Source organism: Rattus norvegicus, chromosome 4 (assembly GCF_036323735.1).
Source record: "Rattus norvegicus strain BN/NHsdMcwi chromosome 4, GRCr8, whole genome shotgun sequence".
Lineage (NCBI taxonomy): Eukaryota > Metazoa > Chordata > Mammalia > Rodentia > Muridae > Rattus > Rattus norvegicus.
The window spans coordinates 121,073,448-121,092,994 of NC_086022.1; the positions used below are offsets into that span (position 1 = coordinate 121,073,448).

General features: G+C 43.0%; 1 protein-coding gene across 2 annotated transcripts in view; it reads left to right on the top strand.

Annotated features, from left to right (window-relative positions):
- Positions 1–19,547, top strand: part of Gfpt1 (glutamine fructose-6-phosphate transaminase 1) — a 49,777-nt gene that overhangs the window by 19,425 nt on the left and 10,805 nt on the right. For both annotated transcript variants that reach the window (XM_006236823.5, NM_001005879.1), the window contains 6 exons: positions 2,574–2,679; positions 5,127–5,290; positions 6,314–6,409; positions 10,479–10,576; positions 13,410–13,530; positions 14,177–14,334. In XM_006236823.5, the coding sequence (XP_006236885.1) occupies positions 2,574–2,679; positions 5,127–5,290; positions 6,314–6,409; positions 10,479–10,576; positions 13,410–13,530; positions 14,177–14,334 (743 nt within the window). The remainder of the gene's footprint in view (positions 1–2,573; positions 2,680–5,126; positions 5,291–6,313; positions 6,410–10,478; positions 10,577–13,409; positions 13,531–14,176; positions 14,335–19,547) is intronic.

Here is a 19,547-nt window from a genome sequence, read left to right on the forward strand (position 1 = left end):
ATTTTACTGTTGTATTTACATTGGTATTATGATTGGTCTTATTTTAGAGCCATGCTTTATTTTTTATGTTTGAGGGTTTATCATTATTTATTGGTCCTGGGGTGGCATTCAAACCCAGAGCCATATATATGCCAGGCAGGTATTCTACCACTGGCTTGTATCCCCAGCTCCCAGGCTGATTTATTTTCTATTTTTATTTATTTATTTTTTTATTGTATGTAGGCATGTGTGTCTGCATGTGAGTGTGTGGATGAGAGTGAAGATACCTTGGGAGGCCAGAGGCATCAGATCAGATCCCTTGGACCTGGCGTCATATATGGTTGTGAGCTGCCAGATTTGGGTTCAGGGAACCAAACCTTGGTCTTCTGAAGGACCAGGAAGTTCTCTTACCTGGTGAGCCATTGCTCCAGGACCGGTTTCTTTGCTTCTTTCTGATTTTTGAGAGGAGGCTGAAACACTAGAGCCTATACTAGCTCCAATCACTATGTAGCCCAGGTTGGTCTTTAGCTCGTAACCTTGACTGTGCCTCCTGAGTGCTGCAGTGCGCTCCCACACATAGTCAAAGTTAACTCTGTGCTGTGCCTTTATGCAGACTCGGAACCATTTTATTGACTTACACACACAGAGAACAAAGTGCAAAGCAAAGTGCACGTTTGCTTGTTTACTAACTGCTGAGAGCTTTCCATATAAAAAGTAGGGGGATGTCGATTAAGTGAAGCCTTAACAATTAAAATGTAATCCTGGCTTCTAGAATAGCAGTTACCAAGAGAATGCTGAGCCTGCTCCTCTTTGGATGACTGCTCTCATGTTTTCCTCGGGAAGAAGATTATTTCCTTAGCCAGCCTTCAGGTCTGGACAGTGCTCCCTTCCCTGCTGTATCACTTCTCTCCCACAGCCCCAGACTCTTGCAACTGCACTGCTCTGACATGAATGCCACCTCACAGGCTGTTTTAGGTGGCTTTTAACGTAATAGTTTAAAAAATGAGGGTGAGGTCTTCAAGAGGTGGAAGAAATTTTTCCTAGGAGATGACCCTGGATAGCTGTGTTTCTCTAGTCTCGTAGATAGGTGGTGTGAGGCCCAGTGCCGCCATGCTGCCGAGAGATTAGGCTTGGTGGGAGGGCTCTAGAGAGAGCTTTGGACTGGCTTTCAGGCTTTTGCCATTGTCTCCAACTTATAGCCACCTCTTCCCACTGGAAAACAGTTTCATTTGAGTGAGAGAATTACCATGTGGAAAAGAATTTTATAGACATTTATAGTCAGTGGTGTCTGAGTTCCTTTTAACTATTTCAATCAGAGATGCTCCTTTTAACAATAAAATCACAAGTCTTTAGAGTGACGCTCAGCTTTAGGACATTTTAGAAGCACAGCGAGTTGTAAATTTAAATGTTGTCTGGGCTTCACTTCTACTTCCTTTTCAATTTAGATTTTGTGTGTTGAGACAAAGTTGTAAATTAGCAAAAAAGAAACAAAACAAAACAACGATTACTGATGAAAAATGAAGTGCCAGGATTAAAGAGGTCCCGAGGCACAGAACTAAGACAGGAAAGATGCTTGGCTTAGACCATTTCCTGTGACTAGGGGTTGATGCCATGTTGGCATGGCATGGTCAAAATGGCATGTGTCTCTGACTTGCTTTTTAATTACATTTATTTATTCATGTATGTGTATATATGCTGTGCACACATGTGGCAGTCAGAGGATAAACTGCAGTTTTCCCCCTCCGTCATGTGGGACCTGGGATTGAGCAGGTCTTCATGCTTGGCGGCTACCCTTTACCTAATGAGCCATCTCATTATCTCCCTTGCTTTGATTTTAACAACTATTCTAGGTCTGATTTGCTGGGCTGACTTGCTGCCAAAATCTAGAGAGGTTTTGTTTAAAAAACAAACAAACAACTTGGCCCTAGTTTTGTCTGGTATTTTTTTATTTAAAGGTTTTATGTGTGAATGTTTTGCCTGCATGTGTTTATGTGCGTCGCGAGAATACCTAGTACCCAGGGAGGCAGAAGAGCTGGAGTCTGAGCCCTTGGAGTTGGAGTTACGGATAGATATGAGCCACCATGTGGATGCTGCAAACCTAGCTGGTCCTCTTGCAGCAGCAGTGTGTGTCCTTTATCTCCGAGACATGTGTCTAACCCAGCAGCCCCTAAACTTTTTTTTTTTTTTTTTTTTTTTTGGTTCTTTTTTTCGGAGCTGGGGACCGAACCCAGGGCCTTGCGCTTCCTAGGCAAGCGCTCTACCACTGAGCTAAATCCTCAACCCCGCCCCTAAACTTTTAAAAGTTATTGTTAATACATTTTTTGGATTTCTAGTTGAAATGACATGCCTTTACTACGGGGTTTACGTGCAGCACTGTTGTCTGCCAGAAAGGCTTCACGGGTGCTGTCTCACTGCCTTTCCGTCTGTCCCACTGGCTTAGTGCATGGAACCAGTGAGCTTCCTCAGTTTGAGAACTGTTGGATCTGTTGTGCTGCTCGGCTTTTGTTGTGGACTTTGTGAACAGTTGTATGTATTTCTAAACTGCAGCATTATTCCTCCGTGCTTGCTAACTGTGACTTATCTCTGTGCTCTAGGCAAAGACAAGAAAGGAAGCTGTGGTCTTTCCCGAGTGGACAGCACGACATGCCTTTTCCCTGTTGAGGAAAAGGCGGTTGAATATTACTTTGCTTCTGATGCAAGGTAAGCTTCCTTCATTGAGTCAAGAGAATTTTCAAGGAAACTTCAACAAACAGTGAAGGGTCTTGTAAGATTCTAAGTGCTGAGACTAGAACTGACTTCAGATGGCCAGTGAGCAGCCTTCCACTGCCTGACGCCTCAGCTCCAGAGCGCTTTAGCTCACCTGTGCGAACTCTACAAGAACACTCTCCTCCTACCTACTTCAAAGCGAGATGGTCACTCTACATATCACTTGCATTCACTCTGAGTTTTTGTTTGTTCCTGGGAGGTGTACCTAAGTGTTATAGGGAGGAGGGGCTGCTTCTCCGGCGTTTAAGGATCCTGAGATACTATGATTTGGGTCCTGTGGACATCAGCTTTCATATTTCGAGTTAACTTACAGCATAGTCTTCTACAGTGGAAGACTGAAATTTTAAAAGAAAACAATATTTAGAGGCGTTGGTAATTCAAATACTGTAGGAGTGGGGATAAAATTGTCAGGGGTTGGGGATTTAGCTCAGTGGTAGAGCGCTTGCCTAGGCAGCGCAAGGCCCTGGGTTCGGTCCCCAGCTCCAAAAAAAAAAAAAAAAAATAAAATAAAATAAAATAAAATAAAATGCTAAAAATTGTCTGTAGATACTTGATCCATTCACTGGGGCTGGAAATTAGGGAAAAGAATGAGGAGGATACCACTTAGTACTTCAAGGAATGCATTATCTGAGAAACAAACTTTACTGTTTTCTAGATTTTTCAGATTTGTCTTTGCTGTCATTGAGTGGGTTTATTACAGAGTTGATTGTCAAGACTCAAACTGGAAATTGCAGGATATCAGCTTTTGATTTATTCTTACATGCTTATTAGCAGAGCCATATTGTAAAAGTAATTTTATTCTCTTGTAATAAGTGTTGTTTCTGAGGCTTACTGCCTCAGTCTGCTAACCTAGGCCTAGTCCTGGAAGCTTCTAGTCTCCATACAATCTAATCTAGGCCTAGAATGTTTCCAGCCTCTGAGACTGGCTCACCCTTTCTAGTTCTTTTCTGATCTCTGGCTGGCTGGTTCAACTTAGCTGTTCTGTTTCAAACTCCTCTCCAAGCTTCATATTCATTCTCTCTCTCTCTCTCTCTCTCTCTCTCTCTCTCTCTCTCTCTCTCCACTACTCTCTTAGGTAGCTCCCCCCCTCCCCGTACTCTTGTATAACTTCCCTTTCCTCTTTCTTCTGAGTGTTGGGCATGTCCTAGTCTGTCAAATCTTTCTCTGATTTGTCGTTTTGTCTGCCTTTCAATTAGACATCACTTTTAAACATGGATGCTTTCTTCTACAAACTAACTTTACCTTCATTGTTTTGGAATAGAGGTTTGTAGTAAGAACATGTCTGTATTCCAGCCAGAGGGATTAAAGGTGTGTGTTAAGGGCTGAGCTATACCACAACTAGAAACAATTTTTTTTCCAGTAAGTAACACAATCTTGAGGTTCACAGTGTGATCGAACATACAAGACCTTATGCTAGTCTCAGGAGAATGGTACAATAACAATACTACTTGATCTGCCATAGTAGGGGAGACAACATTTTAAAGCATCTCTGGAGTTCCTACTGTGACAAGAGCCACACAGTTGCTATAGCAGGCTCTTTTAACCCCTTGTGAGTAGATCTTTTTTAAGACAGTGGAGCTCAATCTGAGGTGATCAGGATATGATTAGGTGAAAGGTTGGGAGATGAACACTCAGTGTGAGCTTGTGAAGGGCATTGAGCAGCTTGAAGAGAATAAGAGGACACTTGACGGGACGTGCATGGCAGTTTGAAGTTCTCCTGAGTGCCAGAAGAAGGCTGAAAAGTGATTTGTTGGGTGAGGGGAATTTTTTTGATTAGCATCACTTTTTGATACTGACTTGGGCAGAAAAGAGAACAGAGAGGAAAGAGAACATAGTGTAGTTAGGGATGCTGCAGAAGCCAGCCAGAGCTGGTGGCAGCTTGTACTCAGCAGTGGCAGCAACATGGAAGGTAGCATTCAGAAACATTTAGGGGTTAAAATGACAGGCTTTGGTGAGACCTGGCATGAGGTGGAGATAGCCTTGCATTCTCGTCTGGTTTAGCTGGCAGTTATGTTGCTGTGCAGAGGGTCACTTCATTTTTTTGTTCACAGTGACCACATGTTTAATACAGCCTTGTAGGAAGCAAAGGCATTGTCATGTGGCGTAAGATGACAGTTGGTGGGATGGGCTGGAGAGACGGCTCAGCGATGAAGAGCACTGACTGCTCTTCCAGAGGTCCTGAGTTCAGATCCCAGCATCCACGTGGTGGCTCACAACCATCTGTAATGGGATCTTGTGTCCTCTTCTGGTGTGACTGAAGATAACAACAGTGTACTCACAAAAAATAAATCTTTAAAAAAAAAAGGATGAGAGTTGGTGTTGAGCTTGGTCCATGTGTTCGATCCTTGGTTATTGATAACAGCCCCTTGACCATCTTGCAGTGCCGTGATAGAGCACACCAATCGTGTCATCTTTCTGGAGGATGATGATGTTGCAGCCGTGGTGGACGGCCGTCTCTCGATCCACCGAATTAAACGGACTGCAAGGGACCACCCTGGCCGAGCAGTGCAAACCCTCCAGATGGAACTCCAGCAGATCATGAAGGGTGAGTGCCCTGCAGTGTTCGGACTCGGATGCTTCAAGAAAGGAAGCGTCCTACTTCCCATATGGCTGGTGAAGCTGGTGAAGTCTTGTATATGATGAGTGGATGGTCAATCCAGAAAGGGGTTACTCTGGAGAAATCGTCTGCTGGTCTTAGAGTAGTTTTTGAAACTAACTCATGGTTTGTTTTTAACTTTGTAAGAAGGAGGTAGTACCAGATATTTCAAGATGCTTTTTTTAGGGTAAATATGCCTGATGTCTGTTCAGTACTCTTGTTATAGTCTCTCTGTGCTTCAGCCTTCTCGTGTCTTAAGAGAGGGAAATGGAGGGGCTGGGGATTTAGCTCAGTGGTAGAGCGCTTACCTAGGAAGCGCAAGGCCCTGGGTTCGGTCCCCAGCTCCGAAAAAAAAAAAAGAACCAAAAAAAAAAAAAAAAAAAAAAAAAAAAAAGAGAGGGAAATGGAATCTATCGCACTGTGGTTGGAGGATCAAGAAGGCTGATGTATACAAGCAGTTAGAATAGTGCCTGATGCCTGTGTGCCCCACATAAACATGTTAATGGTTGTTACTGCTGTTAATGGTTGGGATTTTTATTCTCCCTTCTGACTGGGCTGAAGTCCCATGAGCCCTACTACAGTCCATTCTAGGAAGTAAATATTGATCTTATTAAAATAAATAAGCACGTTTCCTGGTTGCCATAGTAAGCAATAGCTACATGGTTTGAACTTAAATTTGACTCAAAAATTTATCCTATCCCCCCATTTTTGTATAACTATTAATTTTAGCTATTAAGTAAATAAAAGTGACTTTCTTCCTGGTTCAGTTTTTTATGTAGAGTTAAAACACTCATCCTGGCCTTTAGGAAGTCGTCAGTCTGAATAAATATTCCTTATTGCATAAACCTTTGTCTCGTCTCTCAAGATTAAGTTGAAAAGAGATAGTGTGTTTATCTTAAAGAGACAGTTGACATGTACAGATTTCTTAGCTTATTTGCTGTTGTTTTAATTACATAATTTTTATTTATGTAGGCAACTTTAGTTCATTTATGCAGAAGGAAATTTTTGAGCAGCCAGAATCTGTTGTGAACACAATGAGAGGAAGAGTCAATTTTGATGACTACACTGGTAAGGATGTTTTGTATTTTGTCATTTGAGTCTCCTGGGGGAGTGCAATTAGCAGCCTGAAAATGTATTATCCTTCTTCTCCTCCTCGGAACAGCTGAGATTGGCAGACATCACAGTGTGATCGCACGGTGGGTTAAGTCAGGTCTTAGACTTGGGGACAGGAAGTGGGTTGATGGTGGAGAGTCATGGTTTCCTAGGTGGTTTCCTCTGTGTATGCAGGAGAATACTTCAGGCCCACAGGGTGAATGTGTATAATCCAGCTGAGAGGGTGACTGTCACACACTGGGTTCCTGCTGTGACTATCAGGAACAGTTCTTTGTGTGCCTTGGGCACTGGGAATTCTGAAAAGAACCTTTCTGCTTGTTCAGGTGTCATGTATGGGTCAGGCTAGGTTTCTTTCTAAAACTTCCTTTCAGATTTATTTATTTTATATGTATGAGAGCTTTGCCTGCCTGCCTGCCTGCCTGTATATATGTGCACCACATTCTTGCCTTGTGCTCTTGGAGGTTAGAAGAGGACGTCAGATCCTCTGGAACTGGAGTTCGATATAGTTGGGAACCATCGTGTGTCTGGGAACAGAACCCAAGTTCCCTGCAATAACAGCAAGTGTTCTTAACCGCCAAGCCATCTTTCTAGCCCCTAGGTTTCTTTCATAAGTAGCAAAACATGAACTTCCCCAAAGGTCTTTCATGTTTGCACCTTACTCCATGTTGAAAGCAGAAGTCAGAGAGCAGCTCTGGTCTCTAGAGCACAGACCGCAGCAGCTTACAGACATCTCATGACTGTACTCTTGCTTCCAACTCACGTCGCAGGAGTAGACATAGCGAAGTTTCTGCTGTCATCTTGCCCTTAGCAATTTAATCATGTGAGTACATAGTTAACAATTTAAATAGAAGTAAAATATGATCCTAGTGCTAGAGAGTGTTTAAAGTTTAGTACTGAATTTAGGAAGTGTGAAGAATGAGTTTATTTGTAGAAAGGGATGTTGGGATGAGGGAAAGCCTCATGAAGTAAGAGGGTGTAGGTTTGGAAGGTGTAACTAAGTGAGGTCAGATGGGAGCATTCGGCTGGCTGGAAAGGCATTAGTTGAGGTCATGGGTGGGAAAACTACGAGGAGGCTGCCTATGGAGCAGTCTGTAGTTCAGGGTATCCTCTAGATCTAGGACTTGAAGAGTTGTAAAAGGAAGTCAGTTTAGGAAAGTTGGGGAGAGGTGCTGTCCTGAGGAGGTGGAGGGTGGACTTCGTGGGTACCTCTGTTATGGAAGCTGAGTAGCTTTAAAGACTGAGTGCTAGCTCGTCTCTAGGTGCAGAAGGGAGCTGTGGCCTGGTTACCCACATCAGTAGGATGTTGATCTGTCTGGGCACAATGGAAAGAGGAAGAACGGGGAGCCAGGGGGAGGACAGGAGCAGGTGGTGAAGACCCATACAGATCTGTGAGTGGTGAGACCTAGGGCCAGAAAACAGTGCTCAAAGGATTCATGGAATTAGTCAGGAAAGAAATGTGTTTGCTAAGTGAAGAGAATGTGGCCGACTTTGAGAACTTTATGGTATGTTTTTATTCCTGTTCTTATTGTGTTGTCTTAATCCCTCTGTGCCATATCCTGGGGAACAAAGCTAGGCTCTTGCATGTGCTGTGTGTGCAGTCTACTACTAACTCATACCACCAGCTCCGAGACATTTACTATTTGTAAAAACTCTTGGGGCTGGGGATTTAGCTCAGTGGTAGAGCGCTTACCTAGGAAGCGCAAGGCCCTGGGTTCGGTCCCCAGCTCCGAAAAAAAGAACCAAAAAAAAAAAAAAAAAACAACAAAACAAAACTCTTTTGCATGTATTACTTGCATACAGTTGTCTAGTATAAACAGGATAGCAGTTATCTTCTTTATTTTAAGGATGAGAATGTCAGAGCTCTCAGTTTGGGAGCTCTCAGAGCTCCCAAGTATTCTTGCTATTTCCTAGTTATAGCTTACATTGTCAGAATTAGACAAAGCATTATCCAGATTGTGACATGCTTAGGCTGGGGCAGGAGCACCAAGAGTTTGAGGCCTGCCTGGGTTACATAATGAGAATCTATGTCACACACTGTATATGTCATTTCAGACCTTGGAGGACTCCTAGATAGCCTAAAGCCAGGGGATTTGCTAAACTAAGTTTAGGAAACGTGATATTTAGCTAACTATATCTTAACCTGCCTGTTCTTTTTGATCTCCATCTGCAATACTAGCTTCTCTGATAGACTATCTACTCTTTTGGGGTGGTATGTAGCCCCAAATGGCCTGGAACTCACTTCTGAAGACCAGGCTAGCCTTAGCCTCACAGATGTCCAGCTGTCTCTGGATTAAAGCTGTGCCCTCACTGTGCTTGTTTATCTGTTTTTATGTGGAGTTACCTAACTTGCTTTTGTATGACCCATCAGCCTCCAGCCATTGTTTCTTTTTCTGTTTTATAGCCATATATTTGGTTTTGAGTGACTGAGTTTATTAAGTATTAGCAAGCCATAGTAAAAGAATCAATAGAAAATGGTGGATAGCTAGACAGAACAAAATATCAAAACACCTAGCAGAAACTAACTGGGAAAGCCTCTAACACAGTCAGTTGGAGTTCAGTCAGGGTAAAATGGTCCCTCAATTGAGGGGAGGCTTCCAGGTTATCCAGAAAAGACACTGTCAAATTGGGTATAGCAGAAATAGACCTGGGATGTTGAGGTGGTACTGGATTTTTGGCATTTCCTTCCCGTTGGAGACAGTTTTTTATTATGGGGAAAACAGAAGTGACATCTGTTAGAAATAGTTAAATAGTTTTTCCTTGGAGCTGTTCTCAAGGGCTCAATGGTTTTACTATTTTGTGATCTTACACTGTATTTTGATTAAGAGCAGGCACAGGAATAAACATGGAAGTGGTCCCGGGGACCTTCAAACTGTAAATAGTGTGGTTTATGTTCTGAGTCATTTGGGAAGCCAGCAGCACGTTTTGTTGTTGCTTTGTTTGGTTTCTACTTTGCTGGTGTCTGGGCAGTGGCAGGCTAGTATATGTGAGCGAGTTTGTGTGAATGTGGAGATCAGAGGTCAGTGTCATATGTCTTTCTCAGTACCTTTCACCTTATATTCTGAACCTGGAGCTCACGGATTGGCTAGCCTGGCTGTCCATTGAGCTCCACCTTCCTAATGTTGGGACTTGCCTGTCTCCATCTTTTTTTTTTCCCCCGGAGCCGGGGACCGAACCCAGGGCCTTGTGCTTGCTAGGCAAGCGCTCTACCACTGAGCTAAATCCCCAACCCCGCCTGTCTCCATCTTGGTAATGGTGGGATTGCAGGCACCAGTCATTATGCCCAGCATTTTATGTGAGTGCTAGAGATCCAAAACTGGGTCTTCACACTTGCTGAGACAATGTTGCCGTCACCATCTTCAGAGAGATGCTCCAAAGGATTTCAGTAGAGGGGTGTGGTAGGTAGGCTGGGAACTGAACCTGTTTGTATCCTGTGTAAGAGCAGCAAGTTCTCTAGACCACTGAGTCATCTCTCCAGCCCCAAATTCATCATTCTAAACGTAGCATTCTGCTTTAGTATTTTTCTGAGACAGGATCTTGCTGTGTTGCCCTGGCTAATCTTGAGTTACTAGTGTCAGTGACTCTGTTGCCTCAGCTTCCTGAGAGGGTTCAGGGTTTGACAGACCTTTATAACAGACGTACTTTATAACAGGCATAATCATGTCCTCAACAGAGGTGTGACACAGAATAGTTCAGTTACTCTGGAAACTTCCTTATGGCCCCTTGTCATGCTCTCTCCAGATCCAGCTTTTAGGGCCAGCTGACCTGCTGCTTCTGTCCCCATAGTTTTCTTTCGAGGTAGTCTTTAAGGAAAAGTGTCTAAGCGTAGAGCCCAAGCCTGTCTGCCTGCCTTGGTAGGTGGGCGAGGTGAGTGCAGATGGGGAGGGCCAGTTCCAAAAGGGAATGTGGACTACTTAACACAGTAGCATTTCTTCACCACATTGACCATGGAGACCGAAGAAAAGTTTCCCTGTTTCATATGGATCTTTTCTAAGTGATCATTTATATACACACATTTCCATTTCAGTGAACTTGGGAGGTCTGAAAGACCACATTAAGGAGATCCAGCGGTGTCGGCGGTTGATTCTGATTGCTTGTGGCACAAGTTACCACGCTGGTATGGCAGTAAGTGGCCCCTTCACATTTCAGTTATGCTGGGTTGAAATCAGGATATCTGCACATCAGTTTTATTTTTGTAACCTTTAAAAGCTGAAAGTCTGTGAAAGGGACTCATGTTGGTTGTCAGTAATAACTGGGACACATCAGCCTCTTAATAAATTGTACCTAGCTCTAGTTACTTTATAAGGAAGCAGATTAGACACTGGTGTCTAGTTTACTTTAAGATCAATTTCCAAAGTAGATGATAATAATTTTTTTATTTGCTGTAACACAATCTATTTATCTTTTACCTTGAGAGCCTTTCTTAAAAGGGTTTCTCTGTGTAACCCTGGTTGTCCTGACTGACCTGGAACTCACTTTGTAGACCAGGAGGACGTGGAACTGACATAGCTCCCCTGAGTGCTGGGATTAAATGCGAGTGCCACCTAGCAATCATTTACTGAGCATGTGAAGTTGTCTGGCTACCAGTCTTTACATGTCAGCAAGGAGATCCTCTCCCCAAACACTTCTTGGTCTGAGAAGGTGGCATTTTATAAGCACAAAGAGAGAGTAAGTTAAAGGCACCAGTGAGAATTTAAGGAAGATGTGGATGACATCAATGCTGTCATGTTCATTTGTGATTGGCTCTCCTGCTCAGAACAAAGCATCTGATGACTCTGCATTCAGTGCTGATCCTCGATTTGGGTATAAAATATTGCTATGTTAGAATTCTCCGAATCGTCTGTCTTCTCTAAGAGTGAGATTTCATAAGGGATATGTGTGCCAAAATTAGTGAAAGCACGTAAGAATCTCCTGTGGGTAGCATATGAAATTGTACTGTTTATCTTATGCATGCTAGACTGAATGTTTAATTTTATGATAGACAAATGTGAGTGACAGACACGTCCTTCAGAGTATCTGTACCCCGACTAGTAACAACTGCCTATGCTCAGGTTGTTCTAAAATTAGTATTTGTTCCAGATTTTAATTACCTTATGGGTTTTCAGTGTCATGTCATGGAATTTGCAGCATTAATAGTTCTATTTTTAGGTTAGGATGAACATATTTAACTATGTGTATTTGTAAAAAAAAAAATACGCCATCAACACACATTAGTTTGAGAAGCTTTCGAGTTGCATTATTTTAAAATCTCTGGTAGGTTGCTAGGTTGGTTTGTTTGAAGATAAATGCCAATGCAGTGCATTTGTAATCTAGGGGGGAGTTTTTCACTTGCATTTGTTTAGAGGGAGACCTCTAGATTGCTAGTGTCAGTAACTGACTTACAAATAATTATAAATAAATTACACCAACAGAAGAGTGATTAAAAGTTGGAACATTTAATTTTCTTTTTTTTTAATCTTTATTAACTTGAGTATTTCTTATTTACATTTCTTTTTTTTTTTTTTTTGGAACATTTAATTTTCAAATACTTGGCATTCATGTTGCTGTAATATTGCTTAAAAACTGCCAAACTAGAACCATTGTGGAACCAAACACAAGAGAACAATTCTGTTTGTTTGTGGGCAAGCAAAAGTGTGGGACAACTTTGCAGGGTTTTTGTATAAATTTCCCCTTCCTCTCACTCTCCCTCCCCTCTTCACTCTCCTTTCCCGTGTGTGTGTGTGTGTGTGTGTGTGTGTGTGTGTGTGTGTGTGTGTGTGTGTGTGTGAGAGAGAGAGAGAGAGAGAGAGAGAGAGAGAGAGAGAGAGGGAGGGAGGAGGGAGGGAGGGAGGGTAGGTACCCAGAGAAGTCAGAGAGGGTGTAGAGTTCTGTGGAACTGGAGGTGTGCCTGGTGAGTCATTAGTCATAGGTGATAGGTGCTGGGAAGCAAACTCTCCCGTTCCAACCTCCAACCTTGGTGGTTTTATTGCTGTAGAGGAGGGGCGATGACAGGCAGGGCAGGGCCAGCCTGAGGAAGCAGGTGAAAAGCTACCAGAGGATCTAGAGGTCTGTAGTCAGCGTTAAAGTTCCACCAGGAGCCTGTACACCTGTAGGCCTTAAAAGATGTTGCTGCCTGAAAGTTTGTTTCTGTTGTTTGTAATTTTCTGACATTTAGAATAAAAGGAACTTAGTGAGAATGAGCCTTGGTACAGGATAGTGAGCTCCCTTTGAACACAGCACGTTGCTTCCTCCTCACACCATGCTCTGTCACTCCAAAGTTGAGAATAATGAGCTGCTATAAACAGAACTTCCAAAGTGTCTTCACTGTTTCGAAATAGTATTATTTATAAATATAGTACATTTTAAGGTATTTATATTTTCACTGAGTACGTATATTATTAGTTTAACTTTAATTTTGTATATATAGAATTAGAGAATTAGTGATAACACACAAGCTGGCTCAGAACAATGCTTTTTCTGCTCAAAATGTTCATATTCATGGATATATTTGCTTCTAAGAATGTTTTCATGGGGCTTGGAATTATGGCTCACAGCTATGATCCCAGCACTCGGGAGGTTGGGACAGGAACTTAACCTCAGATCTGAGTCCACCTTGGACCATAGTGAGCTCACATCAGTCCGTATTAAACAAAAGAGAGCATAGGTATTGGTAGTCGTTCTCACAGGCTGGCACTGAAGAGAGCAGCGCTTATCTCTTGAGTAGTGGGATGGTGAATGCTTCCAATTTTTTTCTGTGTGTTACTTAGCACTTTCCAAATTTATGCCTTGTTTTTCTTGTGGCAGTGCTGGGGGTCAGAACCCAGGGCGGTGCACGTGCTTGGCAAGTGCCCACTACTGAGCTCACCTCTAGTCTGTATGTTATTTTTATAATTAGAAAAGTGGAGACTGTACTTTAAGACCAAAGAAGTTCAATAAAAAAGGACGTCTTAAGGCAGATTGTGTTCTCTTTCCTCTGCAGACCCGTCAGGTCCTAGAGGAGCTGACAGAGTTACCAGTGATGGTGGAGCTTGCCAGCGACTTCTTGGATAGAAACACTCCAGTCTTCCGAGATGATGTTTGCTTTTTCATCAGTCAATCAGGTGCGTTCAGTTTAGACTTGAAGGGGAAAAAGTCATTTTAAGTCAAGTTTCCTAATAATTCAACCATATTTTTTTTTCTTTTTCTTTTTTTTCGGAGCTGGGGACTGAACCCAGGGCCTTGCGCTTGCTGGGCAAGCGCTCTGCCGCTGAGCTAATCCGCAACCCTTCAACCATATCTTTTAAGAACTGATCCTTACACTGGTATTTCAGATGACCTGATAAGTACAGATTGTTTTCTGTTGTACTAATACAGTCTTTATGACGTAGTAAAATGAGCACCTTTCTACATACAGCTTAGAGAGTTTAATTTTCAGATAAGAAACAAAAACTGATCCTAGAAATCCTATACCTTGTAAATGTATGGTTTTGTTGTTTGAGACAGGGTCTCACTGTATAGCCTTGGCTGGCCTGAACTCACTAGGTAGAGCAGGCTGGCCTCCGACTCAGGGATCTGCCTGCCTCTTTGACCCAAGTCCTAGGGTTTACGGTGTGTGCCACATGCCTGGCATGTCCTATAAGTTTAATAAGAGCATGCCTGGTGCTTCATTTAAACAAGTGATAGCATTGAGAGCGCGGCTCTCGGTTTTTCAGGTGAGACACTGCATCCTCTGGGATTGCCCTCTGTCACTGTTGTTTGTTTACACAGGCGAGACAGCTGACACCCTGATGGGTCTTCGCTACTGTAAGGAGAGAGGAGCCTTAACTGTGGGGATTACAAATACTGTCGGCAGTTCGATATCACGGGAGACAGATTGTGGGGTTCATATCAATGCTGGTCCTGAGATCGGCGTGGCCAGTACAAAGGTAAATTTGGTTTCTTCCATGGAAGTTACTTAACCATACTGTTGGCAAGAGGGCTCTGATCTGTGGAGTTAATGTGCTCTCTTCCCTTAGGGAGGAGAGCAGGAGGAACCTGGGGCTTGTTATCCCTCATCTTACCTCCAGATTCACTGGATGACTGTGTCTTACAGCCTGTAGAGGACAAATGTTGGGACAAGTCTGCTGTGAGAAGATCTCTGCTAGCTTTCCTGCTCATCACTCACAGTGTACCTCTGAGCACAATAGGTTACATTGTTACACCTAGTTACACCTAGGTGTATTGGGATTAGAAAGCAGTAAGTTAGAAATGCACAGTTTAATCCAAATAATTATTGAGGTTATTGTTTATATATTCCTGGTTTTCCTGTATGTCAGAATGTGATGCCACTTTGGAAAATTTGTAGCAAGGTACTTGGTAAAATTGACAATTAAAAGAGAAAGCTGATGGGGTCGGGGAGGTGCTTGTTGTTTAAGGAAGCTTGCTTAAAAAAAAAAAAAAGAAAAGAATGCTTGCTTTATAACCTGAGTTCAGACTCCCAGCACCCATGTAAACAAGCCTGGTCATGCCTGCCTGTGACCTGTGACTGTGGTTGTGGGTAGGTGTGTGGAGACAGGAGGGACCGGGGCTTGTTAGTCATCAATTAGCTCCAGGTTCAGTGAGTGTCTGTGGCTTAAGGAATAAGGCAGAGATGGATAGAGCAGGATGCCTGATGGCCTGCTCTCCTGTGCTCATGCATGAACACATGGGTGTGCACTCCCAGCTCATGTGTGGATACATGTGCGTGCACTCACAGCTCATGCATGGACACATGGGTGTGCACTCCCAGCTCATGTGTGGATACATGTGCGTGCACTCACAGCTCATGTATGAACACATGGGTGTGCACTCCCAGCTCATGTGTGGATAATGCATGTGCACTTATAGTGCCCATCTCTTCCTTCCCCGCACAGTCAAACAAATAAAACTTATTTCTTTAAGTTTTAAAAGTAGATCTTACACGACAGTATCTGTTTCTGTTTAGACAGGGCATCTGTAGCTTAAAAATACTTTTGTTTTAAAGGTCTGTAAAGCAGCTTTGCTCTTTGAAGTTGCGATACGAATAAATGTGAGAAATATCCAACCCTTTGCAAGTGGTATTGATATAAAGATTAATCTCCACAAATGCTGCTTTTTATGACTTTGAAAATTTATCTGTTTTTCTGCATAAGTTTAATATTTTTTGTTGATTCTCTAATAAGATGTGTCAGTGGTTCAGGCTTTAGTCTTTAAAGACTATTGTGGAAAACTTTTTGTTGGAAAATGTGTGATTCTTATGTTAAAAGCTTTTGAGTTTTTTGTTTTTGTTTTTATTGAGGTCCTTGATATTACTATAATTTATACATAGCTGAAACATGGATTTTCTCCATATGATAATTCGAACATTATAAGATGCATATGTTCAGGGCCCCATCCTTGGCGAATGCGGAACTAGCAATCTGCAGCAGTGTTCAGACAGCCGTGGTGCAGTGTGGGAACACGGCTCATTGTGAACCACCGCACTTCCATATGGTGTGGGCATACAGGACGATGAGTTGCAAGGGAAATAAATCTTTCGTTTATGAGAATTCTAATGTTCCGCCCTCATTTCCTTATGAAGCTTCATTGCATGTAGTAGTTACGATGATCTAATACCCAGGTATCCCCATCTAGAGTCCACCATTCGTCTTTTCCGCAGCTCTATGAAGGGGCAGTTTGCACTGTCATGTGGTAACTTACTCGGTTGTACAGCTGGCACCACACACAGTGTAGGAGACTTTGCTCACAGAACAGTGTTTGTTCCTCTGTGCCCTTTCCAGTCAGTGCCCACCTCAAACCTCTACCTGCACGCTCAGGACTGCTCCTTTTTCTTAACAACACACTGTTGTTTTCCAGGTATCTCTCATGATTGGGAGTTTCACGAGACACGTGTTTTGTAGCTGACTTTCATTTAGCACAAAGCCTTTGAAGCTCCTTCATGCTGTTATTAGTATCAGTAGTTCTTTCTTTGAAAGCAAATCCTTTTTATTTTTTAAAAATTGAAACAAAGATTTATAGGAAGTTGCAAAGCTGCATTGTTCAGCTTCACATTGTAATAACAAATACCAGAGACAGCTAATTCTGTTCAGCTTCACATTGTAATAACAAATACCAGAGACAGCTAATTCTGAAGGAGTAAGGTTTCTGTTGGTTCACAGCTCAGGAGGGTCAGGTCTAAAGTTAGACAGCCTCATGGTTCTGTGCCTCTGGCAGGACTGTCATACCATGATGAGGGGAATGAGCCAAGCAGAGGTGGTCTGAGGGTCAGAGGTCCCATACGGTCCTTCACTAGACCAGCTCCTACTGAAAGGAAGAGGTCCCATGGCCTTCCAGGGGTGCCTCTAACACATGGACTGGTTGGTACCTGCTCCTAGCCCCAGTGCAGAGACGTCTCTTGTATTCTTCACTTAGCTCCCCAGTGCTTACGTCTTATAAGGAAGCAACAAGCATCTTTTTATAGAACGTGATTTCTTTTTAAAGTGACTGAGTTTTGGTGAGTGAGTATTGGCAAGTGTCTCAGTGGGTAAAGATATCCAACATCAGCCATAGTCTGAGTTTGCCCCCAGAGCCTTTGTAGGGGAAGGAGAGAGCTGACTACCTGTGAGTTGTCTTCTGATCTCCACACGTGTAGGGGTATTGCACCCCCATACCCTCTAAATGAATGAATATAAAAATTTTTTAATAAGTATGGCAGTATAATACAGCTTCATTTTTCTTAGATTTCAAAGTAATTTTGTTTTCAGCTGTCTTAGGTATTCTTGGCTTAGAGTTTATAAGATAAACTTTGTGTAATTTATTACAGGTTATTTCTGAATGGTAGGTGTGAGTTTATATGTTCTAAGTAATCACAGAGGTTGCTCAGGGCTCCCATCACTGGCTCAGTAATGAACCTGCATACAAGTTTCCAACTCCGCCTGGAACAGTGGTTGGTTTTGAGGCTGCCACTGACTTTCGCATAGCATCAGACCATAACTAATTTGGTGTTTCTTTAGGAAATGTGCAGAATTCACAGTTTTTGTTATTGCAGATGTCTAAATTTTTACCACACTGCTGACTTAGTTTTGTGTAACAACCCCCCCACTCCCCAGAGTGTTTCAAGTAATTTTGTCTTTAGCTGAATAAAAAGAAAATGAAGTTGAAAAGTTCAGTTAACATTTTCTGGGCAGGTTTTCTTTCGGCTCTCAGTAGATTGTAAGTGTGAGGTATAGCTTGTTTTATCACAGTGAGTTTGCTTTTATGCACTGACGAAATGGCCTATGTGCTGGACACGCAGTCCGTGTAGGGTAGCACTTCAGGGGTGGTGTGGAGGAGCTAGACTAAGCGCTTGTTACTACGTCAGGTTGGAATTTATCTAAGGAGACCAAGCTGGTATCTAATGACACCAAGATTCTGGCCTCCTTTGCCCTGTTTATCGAAGGGTGTTCATAGTGACAAGAAGGGAGTTCAGCCCAAGACCTTAGAACACAGGGTCCTTAAGCATGGAGGCAAGGGACTCCATGCTTGCTTCAGTGTGTGAGTGGTTTCCGTCTGCTGTGTGGGTGCAGTGGGACAGGTGGCTGTGGAGGCCAGGGTCCAGCAGAAGTGTCAGCGTCTCAGGTAATGGTTGGCTGAGAAGGTGCCTCAGCATAGCAGGAGCGTAGACACCGAGGACGATTCAGGTAAGAGTGTGGATTGAGTGTGAAACTGCACTACACTCTGGATAACAACCGTGTGCACAGCATAGTACGCCTAATAGTTTAGTAATGAAAATTAAGGAAAAGCTTCCGTGTGTTAAGTCCTAACCCACAACAGCTTTCTTTGAAATAATACTGTCAGCCAGGCATAGTGCTGTACCCTCTTTGTCCCAGCACTGGGGAGGCAGAGGCTGGCAGATCTTGGGATTTAAGGCCAAGCTGGTCTACAGAGAGAGAGTTGTAGGACATCCAGGGCCAGATGGAGAAATCCTTTCTTAAAAAGAAAAAAGACAACCAAAAAAGAAAAAGAAGGAAGGAGGGAGAGGAAAGGGGAAGAAGGGGAAAGGAAAGGAAAGGGGAAAGAAAGAAAGAAAGAAAAAACAGATAAAGAATAATAAAATTGTCAGAAGAGAATATGAAATACCTAACACATGAAAAGAAATCTTTGGAGTAAAGCTACGAATGGCAGCCTGTTGGGCTGCATGCACCTGTGGTCCCAGCAGCTAGGGATGTAGTTGGGAATTACTTGAGCTCTCAAGTTTGAGATCAGCTTAGCAACATAGGGAGACTCTGTCTTAAAGGGGCCAGGGCTACAAGATGATGGCTCAGGAGAAGACTCCCACATGGTGAAAGGAAGAACTGAATCTCACAAGTTATCCTCTGACTTTCATATGCCTGTCAGGACAAGCTTGTGTATCCCCAGCTCCAAATAGATGTCTAAAAAATGTTAAAAAGGCAGCCATTTGTCTAAAAAGATATCCCCATTCTTTTGTCAAATGTGGCAAAGCAGGAGCACCTTGCCTTCACAGACAGCCAATGAGAAAGTGGCTTACAGTGTCGTGAGTGGGAAGGTTCACACTGTGTTCACAGCAGTGGCATCTTTCAGTGCAGGTTTCTGCCAGCGCTCTTGAGCAGTGTTCTGGCTGTGCATCAGAAATTGTGCTCAAGACAGTCCTGAGTTCTTGAACCCTCAGCGTATAGGGCATCTGAGGCTATAGGGAGGAAGGTTCTGTGACACCACTAAACAAAGGAAGGTGCTTAGATGTTAGGTGTAAAAGAGCATTATAAATTCTGACACTCGGTGCTGAATTTTAACTGAATGTTTTTGAGACAGGATCTCCTCATGCATCTCAGGCTATCCTTTAACTTGTTCTGTAGTTAAGGAGAGTGGTGGGTTCCTAACCCTCCTGGCCCTGCCTCCTAAATCTTGGGACTGTAGGTGTATACCACCATACTCAGCTTAATAATTAACCTTTTTATTGAAAATAGATTTTTTTCATACTTAGCATAAAGGAAAATGAGCCAGCATGGTAGCTAAGTGAGTAAAAGGATTTGCTGCCAAGCCTGACCATCCTTTGATCCTTAGGACCCCTGTAGAAGAAGGAGAGAGCTGACTCCAGGGGCGGTCCTCTGTCCTCTACATATGCTCTCTGGCATACACACACCCACAGTCCCCACACACACACACA